We start from the raw sequence: 17797 nt of genomic DNA on the forward strand, positions 1-17797 counted from the left end.
CGGCAGGAGCCGACACCTTTGCTGTCCCACCTTTCACCATGAGCAGCGAAGCCCGCCTTGCTCTTGCTCAAGGGAGTCACCCGTTCCTGAGTGAGTCAGGGTCACTCATTTGGTGACAGCTGTGGCTCGCCTTACAGGAGCTAAATTGGGAGTTGGAATGTCACGCAGATGCCCCTTGTTCCCCACCCCCATGTTAAAATTAATCTCCTCTCTGGGGAGTGAGAGACAAACAGCACTGCCCATAGAGTGAGCAAGAGTCGTTGGGGGAACAAAAGGAGAAGTTTGCAGGAACAGACATTCAGGGAGGGCAGATAACAAAGCTACATGTGCCTGGCTCGCATGCTGAGCGCAGCTAGAGACAGGGAAGTGCGTGAAGACAGCTCTTGAAGGTGCAGGTGGATTGTTAGAGGAAGGGACAGGAGGGACAGCTGAACTGGTTCAAGAGGGAGCAGCAGCAGGGGACATAAGAACCATAAACTGAAGCAAGCGAGGACGGTCCCGAGGCTGCGAGAGGAGGCCAGGACCAGAGCCAAGGCCGGAGAAGGCACAAGCGCTGAGGGGATGAACTTCACAGTGGGTTTCAAGCCGCTGCTAGGGGATGCACACAGCATGGACAACCTGGAGAAGCAGCTCATCTGCCCCATCTGCCTGGAGATGTTCTCCAAACCGGTGGTGATCCTGCCCTGCCAGCACAACCTTTGCCGCAAGTGTGCCAACGACATCTTCCAGGTGGGCTGAGGTGGGGGCAGGGTCAGGTAAAGCCTTGTGGATTGTGGGAGATCTCCTACGGGTTAGAGCTGAGACCTGGAAAGGTGATGGGTGGAGTATTCTGTGAGGGGGGTGGTGGCTGTCCTGGCTGAAGAGAGGAGGCAGGGTCTGGGCAGATCCCAGAGTAAGCATGAGTCAGCAGCTGCTCCCAGGCTGGCAGAGTACAGCCCATGCGTGGACAGCAGCTGGGAGTGCTGGAAAGGAAAGAAGACCCCCACAGAAACTGGGACGAAGGAGGTCCTCCACTGGGCTGCATAACAGTCTGTGCTAGACTTGCATTCTAATTTGGAGTTTCAGATTTTGAGGCTAATATGGAAAAATCTAGAAAAAAATCAGTGAGATAATGAAAATTAAAAAATAAATCTTTGAGGCAAGTCCATGCTGACAGTGAAACTATTTGCATTTGAGCAAAACTCAATGCACCCATCTTTTGGGGGAAAAGAGTGAGACAGTAGGCAAGAGACTGGCAGCTCTCCCTCAAGTTTACCCCTGTGGCCCACTCCAGATGGTCAGTAAAGGGGCCTATTGGTTCCAAAGGATTGTGGTTACTTAAGCAGGGAGAAAGCAGAAGAAATTTTGCTTCCCAGAAACGCAACCTGTTATGGTTTATTTGTAGTCGCGGGACAAAGCATAGTTAATCAAATTCACAGATGTCACTTTAGCTACTGTCTTTAAAAATAAAAGCAGCATATACCAGAATAGTTTATAAACAGCCATGCTTTCTTGCCCTGGGCCACTGGTGTAGATTCTCATCATCTATAAAATGGAACAAAGATCAAAGAGAGGGGAAAAGGTGCACACACAAAATGACCTTGCAAGTGAAGTAAAAGTCAGATAGATCAGCGCTGCCTGTTTTAATATGCATGGCCGCCATAAGGGCCATCGCGAGGACATGTTCTTCATCTGAATCTGAAATTTGAGGACTATGTGGAGCATAAGTGATTTTCAGCTTAACCAAGAAAAATGCTTCCATTGTAAATTCTTTGGGACAGCATGTTGGGGGAAGATAATGGGCAACTAAGTCAGGCTGCCCCACACCTGCCCTGTGGCCCACGCTTTCTGCTGCTGTTTGCCACCTACACTAGTGCCCATGCTGTGGTCTCTCCTGCCAGCTCCCCGAGGCCCATCCCTGCCGCCTGTTCCTCTAAGTGTTCAAACCTGCCACTTCTTGGCTCCAGAGTGTCCAGAACCAGTGAGTTCCCCGTCCTAGACCAACTACTCTTCCTGTCCCACCAGGCACCACATCATGTGCAAGTATTTGTGTCTTGCCTACCATCTTGGTTTTCCCTTTGGTCTTAAGTAACTCTCTGAACTTCCTTCAGACTGAGATGCCTAGGAGGGAATGGCAAAAAGATTCTGCCACCCCTTCTTGTGAGTTTGTAGTAAAACACCCTTTATTAGAACCTGAAATACTTGAAAGCAAAGAGAGGTTTTGGAAGTGGAGGTAATGCATCCTGTAAAACGTGGTCAGATTACTAAGGTGCAAGGTGCATGGTGTGCTGGAGCAGAGACACCCAGGGATAGCTTGCTCCTGCTGTGGAGGCCAGAAGATACAAAGTGGCCTCCCTTGTTCAAGACAGCCCTCTGTGCCCGGGCAGTCTTGGTCACCTGAAGTGTTGGAATACATGATCTGGACCCAGCAAGACCTGGGGATGGCTTATATCAAACCCTGCGCTGAGTATTTGGGAGATAGCATGGTTCCCAGGGTTTGGTCATGGTTCTGAGGATCAGGACTGATGTGTATCTTCAAGTGAAGAGCGCCCCTGAGCCCTCTGGGGAGAGGAGACCAAACAGCTCATTTCCTTGCTGCTTTATTTGGGACGGCCAGGTGGGAGGCTGACCCAGTTCTTTAGTTGCATTTATGTATATACATCTCAGTAGATTTCCCTCTGAAAGATGAACATATTTAGTTTTTCACACATTGCCTCCACATTTTGACAACTCCAGGCATAATCAGATTGTCTGTTTTCTAAGTATGAGGACAAGAATAGGACTTTTGGTTCCTCTATCTTAAAATCATTTCGGGGGGACTACTCTTAGAACATTGTCTAGAAAGTTAACAGGACATGTACAAATGATACCAGTACACACACACACACACACACACACACAATTTGTGTTTCTGAATCTGCACCTCAGGCCCTCAATTCCCTTATCCAGGTGGACACAGCTATTAACAACTCTCTTGGGTATCCTTCCAGAAATTTTCCATGGATGGGTACATGTTTGTATGTACACTGTATACCTGCCTTTGTTCACTCACTCTCTCTTTGCTTATTTTCCCTTATCTGTACATCAGGTCTATCTCTTCTTTTTAAATGACTATAGAGTATTCCATTGTCACTGAATCACATTCTGTTTAATCAGTCTCTAAAATACTTGGATGGTGTCCAGTGTTTTACTGTCCTTAAAATTGCTGTGCTGGACAATGAGCAAGAATTTTTGGTAATTTGATTTTTATAAGAGAACCAGGAAGCAAAGTTTAAAAGTTAAAACAGGGCCTCCCTGGTGGCGCAGCAGGTTGAGTGCAGTGCTGTGAGGCTGTCCACAGCCTCTGCAGCGCCGGTTCGATTCCCAGCAGGCTAGAGAGATTCCCTAGGTGTGGCAGACCTCTCCTATCTTGCCTGCTTCTCCCCTCAGCAGTGTATTTCGGTCATTCTGCCTGTTCTGCTCCCTACTCTGTTTCTGGTGAATCCTCTCACCCTCCTGCGCCTCTGGCCTGTACCCCAGTGCTTATATAAAAATAAATAAATCTTTAAAAAAATAAAAAGTTAAAACATTTAATTAAAAATGGCGAAGTATTGGGCCTCCCCGGTGGCGCAGCGGTTGGGCGCTGGGTTGCAAGGCTGCCTGCAGCCTCTGCAGGGCTGGTTCGATCCCCGGCTGCACCCTGGCCACCGGAGGAGGGTCCCACATGGCGTGCAGACCTCGCCTGCCGCCCGCTGCTCCCCTCAGCAGTGTACTTCGGTCCTTCTGTCTGCTCTGCTCCCTGCTCTGGCTCTGGTGGGTTCTCTCACCCTCCCGCGCTTCTGACTGTGCCCAGTGCTTGTATAAATAAATAAATAAATCTTTTAAAAAAATGGCGAAGTATTAAGAGTTTGGGTGGAAATCATCCATCATCCCACCTCCCCCCAACACAATTATCTTCATGTTTGCATATTGCTGTCAAATCCTTGTCCCCATACATACTCTGACACATTTGCCATTATTATTCAACTGCTTTTCTTTAGAGCTGTAATGCTCTAAAAGCTCTAATGTAGAGCTTTTAATTTAAACAGAATAAAACACTACATTAACCCCCTCTAATTCCTCTCTCCCTCTTTCCCCACACTTGCACCCACTCAGCTACCAAGCATTTTGACTAGAGGAAAGCTGTTGGTGTGGGAATTTGACACAGACATCTTCCCATGTGTTTCTGTATTTGTAAACTCTGTTCGCTCCTAAACTACTTTAAAGCAAGCCTTCAGTTTATTTTTATACCTGCCCCCACTTCACTGTGGGCACTTGTTTATGAGCTGCAACCTGTTGTAATTTCACAGACAGAAGGCTTTGTAAGAAGGTGGCTCAGGAACAGTTTTTCTGGAGGGCTTTTGCTTAGGGAGAGATTTATAGAGAGAAAAATAGCAAGAAAGTGGCCTCCTTCTTCAATAGAAGGGTGGTCTGGGAAAGAGGTGACTGCTGTTTCAGTGTACCCCAAATGCCAGTTCTTTTATCAGTTCTTGACCAGGCCTTGTCTTCAAGTGTAGCCCCGCCACTGAAAACCCTCCCCAGCCTGCCTCCACTTCCCAGTCCATCCCTGGACAGGTCTCTTTTGTGAGAAATTTTGTGAATTGCATTAACCTTGTAGAGGGGTTGGGGTCTTACTTACTTTAGGGAAGAAACTTGGTTTTGAAGAACAATAACCTAAGTTGAGATTTGGCGATCCTGGGTTCTAGTGCCTCTACTTTCTTCACAATGTAAATCAGGATATGTCACCTCTCCAAGCCTGTTTGCACAAATACAGATTAAAAAGGTGTTTTAACACCTTTGTAATTCTAACACTCTGATTTCACAACTTCAAGGAATAGTATATTCTGTATAAACTATGCTATATAATAGAATAGTATAGATTTCCACTGTTTAAGGGCTTCCCATTCTGTTACTGGCATCCTAACTTGACTCCCTCTTCCTTCCAGCCAGCTTACTTTCACCAAGCCCTGGTGCCGGGCTCTTTGCTAGGTTCTGTTGAGCAGAGCTAACCGTCCACTCAAATTCCGCTTCCCACCCACAGCTCAGTTTTTACTGACTCAGAGTCTCTTCAACTTTTCTTCAAATGTGCGGTCTCCTGCCCACCATTTCCCTGGTTTCTCCAGTGTAAGCCATGGGGCTGGCTCTGAGCACCTGCACAATCCACCCTTCATCCCTATGACCAAATGTACACTGCTGAGGGGAGAAGCAGGCAAGATAGGATGGCCAGGCCATCAGGTCGGGGGAAAGAGCCTCTAACAACCCCTAAGTTAGCATCACTCTGGAGAGCTAGGGAAGATGGAAACCATTCGGAGATGAGTATAGATTGGCCAATAACCGCAGTCACAGAGTGTCTTTCTCAGTGGAACATTCCCGTTGGTGCTGTGGAACAATGCATAGGAGTAGAAGGCACCACACCTAAAAGAGCTTATGGCACATGTGCCATACAGAAGCTTCAAACGCAACCTAGAATTAATGCCATTTTTTTTTTCCATTTTATCCTTCACAGTGAAGCAAGAACAGTGATTTTATATCCTGTGGTTCGGTGTGACTGTGTATCTTTAAGGCCTAGATTAGGATTATTACCATCCCTTTGCACAGTGCTTTCATAGAGACCTTCACATGCCCGGTTCCATGTGAGTTCGACAGAGGGCTGTTGTTGCCATTGTACAGGGGAGAACGCAGGGAACAGGTCACCGACACACAAGCCAAAGGAGACAGCAATTCAGGTGTGCTGTTTCCTGGGGCGACGGATTTCCTCTGCGCATCACATCACTGCTCACAAAATGTCACTCCATGGGGCGGGCTGCCTTGTGTAATATAAGATTTAAGGAAAGAACAAAAACATTTCCGTGTACAGCAGTTCATCAGTTATTTCTTAGTCCTTATTGTACCATGATTTAACAAAAAAGCTCTTCTTGTCAAGTCCACCTTTCTGGGTTCTCCCTGTGACTCCCCTATTTGTAACCTAAACTCCTCTGGTCTCCTGCCCACCATCTCCCGCTCCATATCCAGCCTGTCTTCACATAACATCTGCTTAAATCCCTCCCTTGAATTTACGCTGTTCTTCAGGGAGTGAGGAAAGCAGTGTTTCATCTCCTTGCCTCTCAAGGCCCTCTAGCACCCCCTCTTCATCCACGTCAGGACGGAGCACTGCATTCTTTAAAGCTTTTTCCAACCCCCATGGGCCTTATAGCAATACAAAAGTTGGAAATTACTTTTGAGAGAATGAAAAAAGATAAGGAGGAGGAAGAACGGAAAGAGGGAATCACCCACAATTTTATCACTCAATGGCATTATTACAAATATAATTTGTATGCATTTTATAAAGTAACTCATGATCTAGAAAGGCAAATTTGAGAAATGTAGATGAATGAAAGAATAGCAAATTTAAATCACTGTAAATCTCATCATCCACTTCCAAATTTGGATTTTACTATCTATATATACATTTATAGCCTTATTTTTTTTTATCTAAAATCCTAACAGGGCCTCCCTGGTGGTGGATGGTATTAAATGTCAGCACTGTGAAAGCATCCGCAGCCAATGTGGCCTGAGTTCAATCCCCAGCAAGGGAGCTAACCCACATATGGCCCAGCAGACCTCTCCTGTCTCACCCACTGCTCCCCTCAGCAGTGTATGTCAGTAGATGTGCCTGTTCTGCTCCCCACTCTGTCTCTGGCGAATCCTCTCACCCCCTCCCCACCCTGCACCTCTGGCCTACATCCCAGCTCTTGTATGCATAAATGCCAGCATTTTTCCATCTAAAAAAGCAACTTTCTTGTTGCTTTATAATGTAATTATAAATTATGATGTTGATTATAAAGTAATACAGATGTATTATATGAAATTCAAATCTTACAGATAATACAACTTGGGAGACAAAATACTGTGCACGTCTGGTAGTGTATCTTGCCATTTTCCCCTTTCACATGGAGTAACAAACACCAAAAAACGGGCTTCCATCAAGTATAATAACCTTTTTTTCCAAAAAATAAATGTTCTTTCAGTCTTTCTTAAATTACCTTTCCCACTTGACAGTTTAGTGCTATTTCCCCATGAAGTGCTTACTTCATTCTTTTAAACGGATCAAGAGTATCCTACTGAATGGGGTTACAATTACTTATGTCATGTATCCTGTTGCCCCAGGGCTTTGGTGAATATCTTTCGGCATAAATCATTATAGTTTGAGTTATTATCCTGAAATAAAGTCCAAAGTGGAACTACTGGGTCAAATATTGCATAGAGCTTTCCAGATAGTTGCTTCTAACCCATGTTCCCCGCCCCCCCGCCCCCCGCCCCCCGCCCCCCCCACCCCCTCCACCCCGGCAGCGTGTGAGGGCGCCCGCTTCAATGAGCAGCACCCCCGGGCCGCGCGGCTTTGCTGGACAGACCCCCCCCCCCCGTTAAATGCGCGGGGCGCGCGGGGGAACGCGCGGGGTCCAGCGCCGCGTCCTGTCCTGAGGAAGCTCTATGAAAATCCTCCTCGAATTTAAATGTAGTAGATACCGGTGCGGTGTGGAAACAAAGGGCTCGCTGCAGGTGCAGGTGCAGGTGCGCAGCGGAGCCGCGTGGTTAGCCGGCGGGGCGGGAGGAGGCCGCCCACCCCCGCCACAGCGGCCGCAGAAGTGGGGGTTCAGGCACTGCTGACATCGGCCGGGAGAGGGCGCTCCCGCGACGGCCAGGGCGCGCCAGGACAGACTTGCCCTTCACCGGCTGTGGGAGCTGCAGACCGTGGCCTGCCCGGAGGAGGGTGCTAGAAAAACCACCAGCTGCCTCTGCCATCTCACAGGCAAACACACGCTGGCCAGGGGCTCTGAAATTCTCACCATAATAAACCTGTCAGGTAAGGCTCAGAGAACCTCAGCCTTTGAAAGGCGCCAGTACTTAGCGGTCCCTTTTTATACCTGAGGAACTTGGAGCTCTGTGAGAATTATTTTCCCAGGTCATAGATGGGGATCCCAAATCAGATCTTCATAGCAGCGCAGCTTTCCCTGTTAAGATAGAGGTAAAGAAGGGGTAACAGGGGCCTCCCCGGTGGCGCAGCGGTTGAGCGCTGGATTGCGAAGCTGCCCGCGGCCTCTGCAGCGCCGGTTCGATCCCCGGCTGCTCCCCGGCCACCACCAGAGGAGGGTCCCGCATGGCGCGCAGACCCCGCTCTGTCTCTGGTGAATTCTCTCACCCTCCCGCGCTTCTGACTGTACACAGTGCTTGTATAAACAAAACAAACAAATAAATAAAAACATGCCTCTATTAAAAAAAAAAAAAAAAAGAAGGGGTAACAATTTTATCCACGTGCCCAGTAGTGATCACCTTCCCAAAGTAGCCACTCAGCATTTGCAAAAGGTTTGGGGACACGGGACAGAAATGCTTTGATAGGGAGAGAGAGGCAGGAAAGGGTTAGAGCAAACTTCCCAAACATCCTCATTTCACCTTCCTGACCTGGGCCACAGTTGTCTCCCATCTCTTCTGAGAGGTTGTGCAAATGGGTCCCAACTTGCCGTGGTTGAGTTTGGATTTCTGACTTTGATGACTTTACAACATGCAAGGGTGAAACACATCTAGTAGCAAACGTACTTCAAACTGCAGATTGGGACATTCTGCTTTTCACGTTCAGCATTAAGTATATTACCTGAGCATAGAAAAACTGGGGTGCAGGCCAGAGGTATGGGGGGGTGTGATGTAAGAGGATTCACCAGAGACAGACTGAGGAGCAGAACAGGGGGATTGAAATACACTGCTGAGGGGAGCAGCGGGCGAGACAGGGGAGGTCTGCTGCGCCTTGTGGGTTAACTCCCTGGTCAGGGATGAAACTCATGCTGCGGTGGCTGCGGATTGTTTCATAGTGCTAAGATTTAACCCCTTGCGCCACCAGGGAGACCCCTCACTCCTATTTTCTTGTTGCCATTCTCCGCTACCTCATGGCTCAAGATGGCTGCTTCAACTTGAGCCGTTCCAACTTCATTCCAGCCAGCAGGAAAGATAAAAGAGTAGGGTAACTCTCACCTCCCTCCCATTAAAGATACTTCCTAGAAATTGCACAAAACACTTGACTCTCTCTCTCCCATTGGCCAGTATGGGCCACACCCAACTGGGAGAGAGACTTGGACCTCCATCTTGATTCCATATCTCTCCCTAAGAGCTCAGGGGCCCTATTATTAAGTAAAGGGAGGGAGAGAATATCACAGAACCTGATGCAGCCTCTCCTGGTCTCCCCTCTCTGCTGTGCTCCACAAATTGGCTCTTTTCTCTGTAGACAGCCTGCTTTGCTCATAGCTTGAGCCCTCGCCATTTCCACATGCTCAAGACTGGGCTGCCCACACTGTCAGCTCTTGGTTGAACATAGTCTGGCTACCTCAATTCTTTCTGGATCTCAATCCAAGTTCCTAGAGAAAATGTGATTGGTTCTGCTTAGTTCAGGGATAATTCCTCAATGCAGAGCAATCGTGCCTAGTTTAGGGAGAAGCAAGTTTTTTATTTATTTTTTTTTTTCAAAGGAAGAAGACTTTTATTTTTTTAAGACTTATTTATTTATCCAAGAACAGGGGTACAGGTCAGAGGCACAGGAGGGTGAGAGAATTCACCAGAGAGGGCAGGGAGCAGAACAGGCAGGCAGAACAAAGACACTGCTGAGGGTAGCAGCGGGTGAGACAGGAGAGGTCTGCCACGCTATGTGGGTTTCTCCCTGGCTGGGAATCAAACCTGCGCTGCAGAGGCTGAGGACAGCTTCACAGCACAGAGCTCAACCTGCTGCACCACCCGGGAGGCCCAGAAGCAAGTTTTTTAAATGGTGGAAGTGGGGCCTCCTCTGGTGGTGCAGGCAGTTGAGCTCCATGCTGTGAAGCTGTCCGCAGCCTCTGCAGCGCCAGTTCAATCCCAGCCTGCTGGCGAGGGTCCCACATGGTGCTGCAGACCTCTCCTGTCACACCCACTGCTCCCCTCAGCAGTGTATTTCGTCAGTCGGCCTGTTCTGTTTCCTGCTGTGTCTCTGGTGAATCCTCTCTCTCCTGCGCATCTGGCCTGTACCCCGGTTCTTGTATAAATAAATCCTTAAAAAAAAGTGGTGGAAGTGGAAGGAAGGGATGAACATCTCCTTAGCTTACAACCCCCATCTTACATAACTTATTGTAACACCTAGCCTGCTGAAGGCAGCTGTGGTTGTAGTTTGCTTGTCCCTAGGGCAGGGATACATGTGTTTTTATCTTCTCCCCCAAACATAGCAGTTACCTGGTATCCTCAATATTTGCTGTTAAATGAATACAATCTAGTCATTAATTTTACAAAGGCCAACTGCTTACCCACACTTACACAGTAGAACAGTGCTGGCACAGCACAATAACCTAACTCCCAGTCTCTAGAGAGATTTCCCAGAATCACCTGGCACATCTGTTTTGTCCATCCCATTGGTCAGCAGTTGGGCCTACCTGTACTGTCCAGGGCTGCAGAGACTGTCCCCCAGAGGTGGCCGTGAGAGCCCCAGGCTGGAGCACATAGGTTACGCCATCCAGATTTCAGCCTTCCTGCCAAAGACCAATGTCTCCCCCTAGCTCCAAGTTGGAGCCCTTTGGGGAGAGTCTATCCTGACTTGGCCTTGACAAAAGCTAGATGGAGGGACACTCAAGGAGGAGGGCCGAGTAATAAGGCAAAGGCAGGAAGTGAGATCTTTCCTTGGCCATCTACCCTGAGTTGCTCTCAGAGGAGGGCCCAGTCTTAGGGAGGAGCTGGTGTCTCCCCTTCCACTTTCTCCTACTCCTGGACCCCTACGACCCTTCCTCTGCTTGCCCCCTCCCCTCATGACTCACTCTGTCTGTCCCCACAGGCCTCAAACCCTCTGTGGCAATCCAGGAGCTCCACCACCGTGTCTTCGGGAGGCCGTTTCCGATGTCCATCTTGCAGGCATGAGGTTGTCCTGGACCGACATGGCGTCTATGGCCTACAGCGAAACCTGCTGGTGGAGAACATCATCGACATCTACAAGCAGGAGTCATCCCGGTGAGCTGTCAGGGCTTCTCCCTGAGGCCCAGACAGAGAGCCCAGAGAGCCAGAAGAGAGGCGCTGAAACAATCCACCTACCCTTGGGTTTCAGAGGAGGGGACCGGACCCAGAGATGGGGAGTGGCTTGCCCCAACTCACCCAGCTTGGTTAGTCTCTGATCCCTGGCCAGTGCTTCCCCCTCACCCTCTCCACCCAGATAGGGGCTGGCAGTTCACCAGCAAGGTCCTGGCCAACTCCCCACGATGTGCTGTCCAGCGGGACTTCTCGGGAATAGACTGGCCCTGGGTCTCGCCTCCTCTACCGTTGGTCTTCCTAGCCCTCGAATGAAGGGCAGCGCGGCAGTGCTTGCTGCCTGGCTCTAGCACCAACTGCAGGAGCAGAGAAGGTGGTGGTTGGTGAAAGCTGAAGAGAAGGTGCTCACGGGCCCCACAGTCTCGGAGCCCAGCTCCCCCCGCCTGGGCCCCTGAGCCCCCTGCACTCCCCCCTCCAGGCCTCTGCACTCCAAGGCCGAGCAGCATCTCATGTGTGAGGAGCACGAAGACGAGAAGATCAATATCTACTGTCTGAGCTGTGAAGTGCCCACCTGCTCCCTCTGCAAGGTCTTTGGAGCCCATAAGGACTGTGAGGTGGCTCCGCTGCCCACCATTTACAAACGCCAGAAGGTATCCAGCAGCGGCCAGGGGAGCAGGCAGGCAGAGGTGGGGACATGAGAAGGGTCTTGGACTTCAGGCTCTAGCTCCACTTGGCTTTCAGGGCAGGGAGATCAGGGCTCACGTTCAGGGTCTATGCAGTGACTCAGCACCCGGCCTCTCTCATCCTCACTTGCAAAATGGGAATAAAAATGCCTACTTCTGAGGGTCGTTGTGAGGATCAAGTTAACAGTGGATGCAAGCAGAGGCTTCACTATGGTGGGTTAGAAATTCACAAGGCCCTCACTATCACATAACTCAATTCTATAGGAAGCATAATTTTAAAATTTTAAAATGATATTGGTGGGCACAAAGGAAATCTCCCAGTGGAGGCAGCATGGGTGGAGGAGCAGCAGGAGGGAGACCAAGTGAAGGGGAAGTGAACCCTGAATGGTGAACACAGAGAAAACAGGACTACCACACATTTGGGGTGGTTCCAAGCCCTCCAGAACTCTGGAAAAGAGGCCCTGAAGATGCCCTGAGGGTGGGTGGAGGGGATAGGTCCCTCCTGCACAGGCCTGGCTGCGGGGCAGGGTGTGGCTCTAGCCCCTGCCCTGAGCGCTGGCCTATGTGTGTGGCAGAGTGCGCTCATGGCAAATGCTGGCAGCATGGCTGAGCCAAGAGAGATGAGATTAAGTCTCCAGCCCCTAAAAGGTAGGGGCCTGACTGAAGACCCCCACGGAATCCCAAGTTAACTGGATCCCCAGAAGCTAATAGCCACCTGGCTTTTGACAAAAACAAATGCAAATTCGGTCAGGAGGGAAAAGCCCCTCGATTTAGACCTTTGGGTTTTCCTTGGATTAAGAATGACAGAAGATTAGTTCATTATTAAAGAGAGGCAAAGAAATATACGCCATGGGAAGGCGGGGAGAGGAAGGATTAGGGTCAAAATAAGGGGGGGTGCAATTGTATGGGGAATATAACCAAAATGAAAATGTATACATTGTGCAAAAATGAAAAATGCTGTAAGAATTATATAAAATAAAATATTTAAAAAAATAAAAAATTATATATGCCATGAGTGGAATTGGCAAAAACAAAAATTACTGATCTAGACCCCTGAGGAATTCAGATATTGGAGTTTTTGAAAAACAGTGTGTCCAGAAGACTTTTAAAAATGGAATTGTAAAAATCAATAGTAGACTATCAAAAATACAGACTTCACAAAGAACCAAGCAAAACTTTAAAAAATAAAAATATAATTATTGCCATAAAACATTCTTAGGTGAATTAAGTGACAGATGTCTCCAAAGAGAGAATTAGTGAACAGTTAGAGAGGATGGAAAATATAACCAGAATGCAGCACTGGAGACGAGGTGACCTAACATACGGCTACGGCAGAGTCATGGAATAAAGAGAATGGAGAAGAGACAATATTATCCCAATGGGTAGTCCCTGAAAATTTTTCAGGACGGATGGATTCAACAAATAAAGCATCGAGCCCAGAGCCTGGCATTTGGCGAATATCTGACAATCTGACAAATGTCTGTTCCTTTCCCATGTGGTGCTGAGGGCCTTCCCCTCTCCACTTCCTTCTATTGATAGAATCTATAGAATGTGCTTCCACATATTTGGGGTGGTTCCAAGCCCTCTAGCTCTCTGGAAAAGCGGCCCTGAAGATGCTCTGAGGGTGGGGTGGAGGGGACAGGCTCCTCCTGCACAGGCCTGGCTCCAGGGCAGGGTGTGGCTCTAGCCCCAGCCCTGAGCTCCGGCCTGTGTGTGTGGCAGAGTGAGCTCAGTGATGGCATCGCAATGCTGGTGGCCGGCAATGACCGTGTGCAAGCAGTGATCACTCAGATGGAGGAGGTGTGCCAGACCATCGAGGTGAGCTGGGATGGGAGGCAGGGAAAGTTTCTAGGCTCCTGGAGGTAGATCACAGCCGTGGGATGTGCTGAACCAGTCTGCTGGGTTTGAACTCTAGCTGTGCCCCTCATTAGGCTGTGTGACTTTGGTCTAGCTACTTAACTTCTTTGTGCTTTGGCTTTGTTTTTAATTACATGCAAACGATGATAATGAAATGTAGTTACCTCATTGGATCTGTTTGAGAATTAAATGAGATAACAGAATCCAGAGCCAGAGGTAGAGGTATATATAGCACTCGCGAAACTCCTTTAAATATATTATTATTATTACTGAAAAGATCTGGGAATTGGCAGTTCTTGGCTGGCCTTCTGGCTCTACCACTAATTGGTGCTGTGATCATTTTCCTTCTTGGACTCTGTGTCTTCCATGAAATGGGGAGTGGGACAAGTGGGGGTGTGCTCGTCCAGCTACAAGGTATCATCTTTGCTCCCTGTGTTTTAGGACAACAGCCGGAGGCAGAAGCATTTGCTGAACCAGAGGTTCGAGACCCTGTGCGCTGTGCTGGAGGAGCGGAAGGGTGAGCTGCTGCAGGCGCTAGCTCAGGAGCAGGAGGAGAAGCTGCAGCACGTGCGTGGCCTCATCCGCCAGTACGGAGACCACCTGGAAGCCTCCTCCAAGTTGGTGGAGTCGGCTATCCAGTCCATGGAGGAACCGCAGATGGCGCTCTACCTCCAGGTTGGCCCGGGGGAGGGTGGCTGCTGCCTCTAGGCTGGTGGGGAGGGGGAGTCATGGAGACCTGGGTTCAATTAAACTCTCATCTCTGACACCTATTTGCCCTAAAGCCTTGGGCAGTCACCTGCCCTCTTGAGTTTTTTTCCCTTCTTAACAAATGGGGTTAAGCATCCCCACCTATGCTGCGAGTCTGTGGTGGGCACTAGAAATGGGGATTTGTCAAAGGCTGGCAAACGGCTTACTCTCACCCTCCTTTCCTCCCTGCAGCAGGCCAAGGAGCTGATCAATAAGTGAGTAGGCGGAGCGGGCATGGAAAGGACTGGGCTGCAGGGGCTCCACAGACATGGGGAAGGGGGGAAGGGTGTTGGGGCGTTTCCAGCTGAGCGGCAGCCATTGCTGCAGGGTTGGTACAATGTCAAAGGTGGAGCTGGCTGGGAGGCCGGAGCCTGGCTATGAAAGCATGGAGAAGTTCAGCGTGAGTGTGGAGCACGTGGCCGAAATGCTGAGGACCATCGACTTCCAGCCGGGTGAGGAAGCAGGGAGAGAATGGGGCCGCAGGCAACTGGGACTGGGCAGCCCAGCCCTCCGGGTGGGGGAGGGGTGGGGGACTAGAGAAGGTGGGCTTAGGCTCACAGGGCCTTCCTGTGCCCTAGGAGCTTTCGGGGAGGAAGAGGATGAGGAGGCGCCATTGGATGGGGAAGAGGGCAGTGCAGGGCCAGAGGAAGAGCGGCCTGATGGGCCAGAAGGTGAGTGTGGCTGGAAGGGAAGCGGCAGGTACGCTCCTGTCCCTTTCTCGGTTGACCACGCTGGTGCAGAAGTGCACTTGCATCCCCACCGGCCACTCCTTTGGGAGCCCAGGGTGGGTGGGTGGGGGGCGGGGAAGAAACCCACATGGCTGGGGAAAGTGGCCAAGCTGGGATTTGTCGTGGTCTTATTCCTTTCCACCTCCCGCCCACCAGAACTTTCTCTCTCCGTCACAGCCCTGCACTGACCCGCCCTCTGTTGGGAAGCCCACAGCCCTTAGGTCTGGCGCTTGGGTTGTGGAGGATCTGCAGAGACCACCATGCCACCAGCTCTCCCGCGGTGGGGAGGGGCTCAATAAAGGATTAACGCATCCTGACGCGCTGCTCCTCTCACTGCCCACTCAGCCCAGGCTTCTGAGGCTGCTCATCACCATCCCGCCCTTCTCCGGAACTGGGACCATTTGGGGGATGGAAATGGAGGAACCCCTCTTCGGCACCTCCTTGTCATTGAGCACCCATGGCCGAACCCAGTGCCAAGGGAAAAGGGTGGGAGAGTGCGGCGGCACCAGGACTTGCATTCCTGGGTGACCCTAGGTGAACGTTCTTCTTGGGGAGCCCTCCTGCAGCACCTGGTTCCTCCTGCCAGTCGGGGAAACCCCACTTTCCCAACCCCACTTTCCCACGGGTTCCCACCCTGCAGTGGTTTCCCACCCCCTGCAACGGAAGCCAAAGGCTCTTCAGCACTTTTATTAAAAAATAGTAACGCGGAGTGCTCAGGGCATCTCTGGGGCTCTAGTCCCGCGGGACTGGGTCAGTTCTGGTCGCGCCTGGCCCCGCCGGGTGGGCGCGGGAGAAGGGACGGGCCGGGGTTACAGGGCCCCAGACCCTGCCGATCACTTGCCCACGGAGTCGAATATGATGCGATTCTGCTCGGCGCGCTCCCGCTGGCTCTGCGTGCGCGCCAGCTCCAGCAGGGTCCGCAGCAGGTGGAAGGTGAGGTCAATAGACAGCGGAGGGTCGTCCCGTCGCGGGCGGGGGCTGGAGGTCCCGGCTCCCCATCGGCCCGGCCCCGCGCGGTGCGGGAAGCGCTCGGCCAGCAGCAGGAGGAGCGCACGGGCCCCGTCTCCCTGGTTCCGCGCCCCGGGACTCCAGCGCAGACTCGGGTCCTGCACCCCGACCGCCGCTGCCTCGGTGCTCCACTGGCTGCTCCCCGGGCGCAACTGTGCCAGGACCAGCACCGCCGCCAGGAGAGCCGCGCGTCCCGCCCGCCTCATGGTGCCACCGGCCCTGGACACACGGGAGTGCAAGGTGAGGTGCGCCTGGGGCAGCCGCAGGTAGCGCTACTTCCCTTCCCGCGCGCGTCCAGAACCCCACCGCCCGCTGCAGTTGCTGCCCCAGGCCCACACCCTTCCCTCCAGCCCCCGGCCGCTGCCCAGTCCCGTGGCACCCTTCCTACCCTCCCTCCCTCCCGGCGGGTCGCGGCGGGGTAGCCGGGAGTCCCGTGCCGGAGTCTGGGCCGACGCTCGGAGCCACTCACGGTTGCCGGAGAGCGTCTGCACCGCGCAGGACGGAGCTTCAGCCTCTGTCCCTCGGGGCGGACTGAGGGCGCCTTGGGAAACACGGGGTCTGTCCCGGGACCGTCGCCAGCCTTATATAGCGCCAGGACAGCTCGGCTGACGTCAGCGAGGAGCATGCACTGATTGTGGAAGCATGACGACCGCGGCCGCGAGTCCGGCGGGCTGTGAGACCCCGAGGGGCGCGCCTCGGGACGCTGCATGCGCCCGGAAGGCTGGTGCTGAAGCGGCACCGGGCAGGAGAGCGAGAAGGTGACCAGGTTGCAAAGATTGCTCTGGGGGCCAAGAGCCCCCTACCCGCCTGGGATAGTCCGTGACTAGTACCGGTCCCCCCCGCAGCGCAGTCCCGGCCGCCAGGCTCCGGCACAGGAAGGCAGGCGGATCGCGGAGCTGTCCGTGGTGCTGACCCAGCCCTGGGCCTCTACAAGGGGCCAGACACCTAGGGACGGTGCTTGCTGCTCAGTGCCAAGCCCCAGCTATCAGTTCAGCAAACTGGAGGGCACTGTTGGCAGCTGGCAGTTCGTTGTCACCATAGCGCCCACCCAGAGGCAGCCAGATTTTTAAAAATCACATTTTAGCTCTAGGATCTAAATTCTAGGGTTAGCTGACTAAAGAATCACCAAAAAAAAAAAGGGGGGGGTGCCCCTCTGATCTCAGGGTGCTTTCAGATCACAAAAAGACTGGTCCATCTGTTTGAGTCTTCCCCAAAGTGGTAGCTTAGCCAAGTTAATTTTTTCTCCTGGGAGCCAGTGCAGCAACATTACCACATCTTTCACCCTCCAGATTAAGATCACTGGGTAGGAAGAAAACTTCATCTTAGTCCATTTGAGCTGATATAACAAAAATACCACAATCTGGGTGGCTTATATGCAATAAACATTTATTTCTCACAGTTCTGGAGGTTGGGAAGTCCCAGATCATGGCAGTAGTAGAGTCAATGTCTGCTGAAGACCCGCTTTCCTGGCTCACGATGGTGACTCACATGGTGGAAGGTGGGAGGGTGCTATCTGGTGTCCTCAGAGGTACCAATACCATGAGGGCCCTGGTCCTGTGATTTACTCACTTTCCAAAGGTCCCACTCCAAACACCATTACTTTGGACACTAGACTATGAACATTGGCAGGGAGAGGGATGCTGCAAATATTCAACCTATAGGACTTGTGTGCACCTTTGTACCTGCCACTAACGAGTGATGTGGACAGGTTATCTCACTGCTGTGGACCTCACCATCCTCATACGAAAGGACTGAGCGTGGTGAACTCTTCTT

At 51.4% G+C, this 17797-nt stretch overlaps 2 protein-coding genes across 2 annotated transcripts; one reads left to right on the forward strand and one right to left on the reverse strand.

The window, feature by feature from the left end:
• Positions 1 to 400: 400 nt before the first annotated feature.
• TRIM54 (tripartite motif containing 54) lies at positions 401 to 15317 on the forward strand. Its single transcript, XM_084235107.1, has 9 exons — positions 401 to 729; positions 10814 to 10986; positions 11480 to 11651; positions 13407 to 13502; positions 13983 to 14216; positions 14481 to 14503; positions 14616 to 14740; positions 14867 to 14959; positions 15194 to 15317. Exons 1-9 carry the CDS (start codon positions 562 to 564, stop codon positions 15202 to 15204), a joined length of 1095 nt encoding a protein of 364 aa, XP_084091233.1. The 5' UTR covers positions 401 to 561; the 3' UTR covers positions 15205 to 15317.
• A 532-nt stretch (positions 15318 to 15849) lies between these two features.
• UCN (urocortin) lies at positions 15850 to 16230 on the reverse strand (the record flags this gene model as incomplete). The annotated part of the gene is made up of 1 exon (XM_084235184.1): positions 15850 to 16230. One exon carries the CDS (start codon positions 16228 to 16230, stop codon positions 15850 to 15852), a length of 381 nt encoding a protein of 126 aa, XP_084091310.1.
• Between the last annotated feature and the right edge of the window lie 1567 nt (positions 16231 to 17797).

Source organism: Talpa europaea (assembly GCF_964194135.1).
Source record: "Talpa europaea genome assembly, chromosome: 6".
NCBI lineage: Eukaryota > Metazoa > Chordata > Mammalia > Eulipotyphla > Talpidae > Talpa > Talpa europaea.

Excerpts from the sequence above, each read along its gene's own strand:
- TRIM54 (XM_084235107.1), top strand. The coding sequence starts at position 562 with ATGAACTTCACAGTGGGTTTCAAGCCGCTGCTAGGGGATGCACACAGC. Across the intron at positions 13,503-13,982 it reads AGGTGTGCCAGACCATCGAG|GACAACAGCCGGAGGCAGAA; the intron begins GTGAGCTGGGAT and ends CCTGTGTTTTAG. Across the intron at positions 14,741-14,866 it reads GACCATCGACTTCCAGCCGG|GAGCTTTCGGGGAGGAAGAG; the intron begins GTGAGGAAGCAG and ends CCTGTGCCCTAG.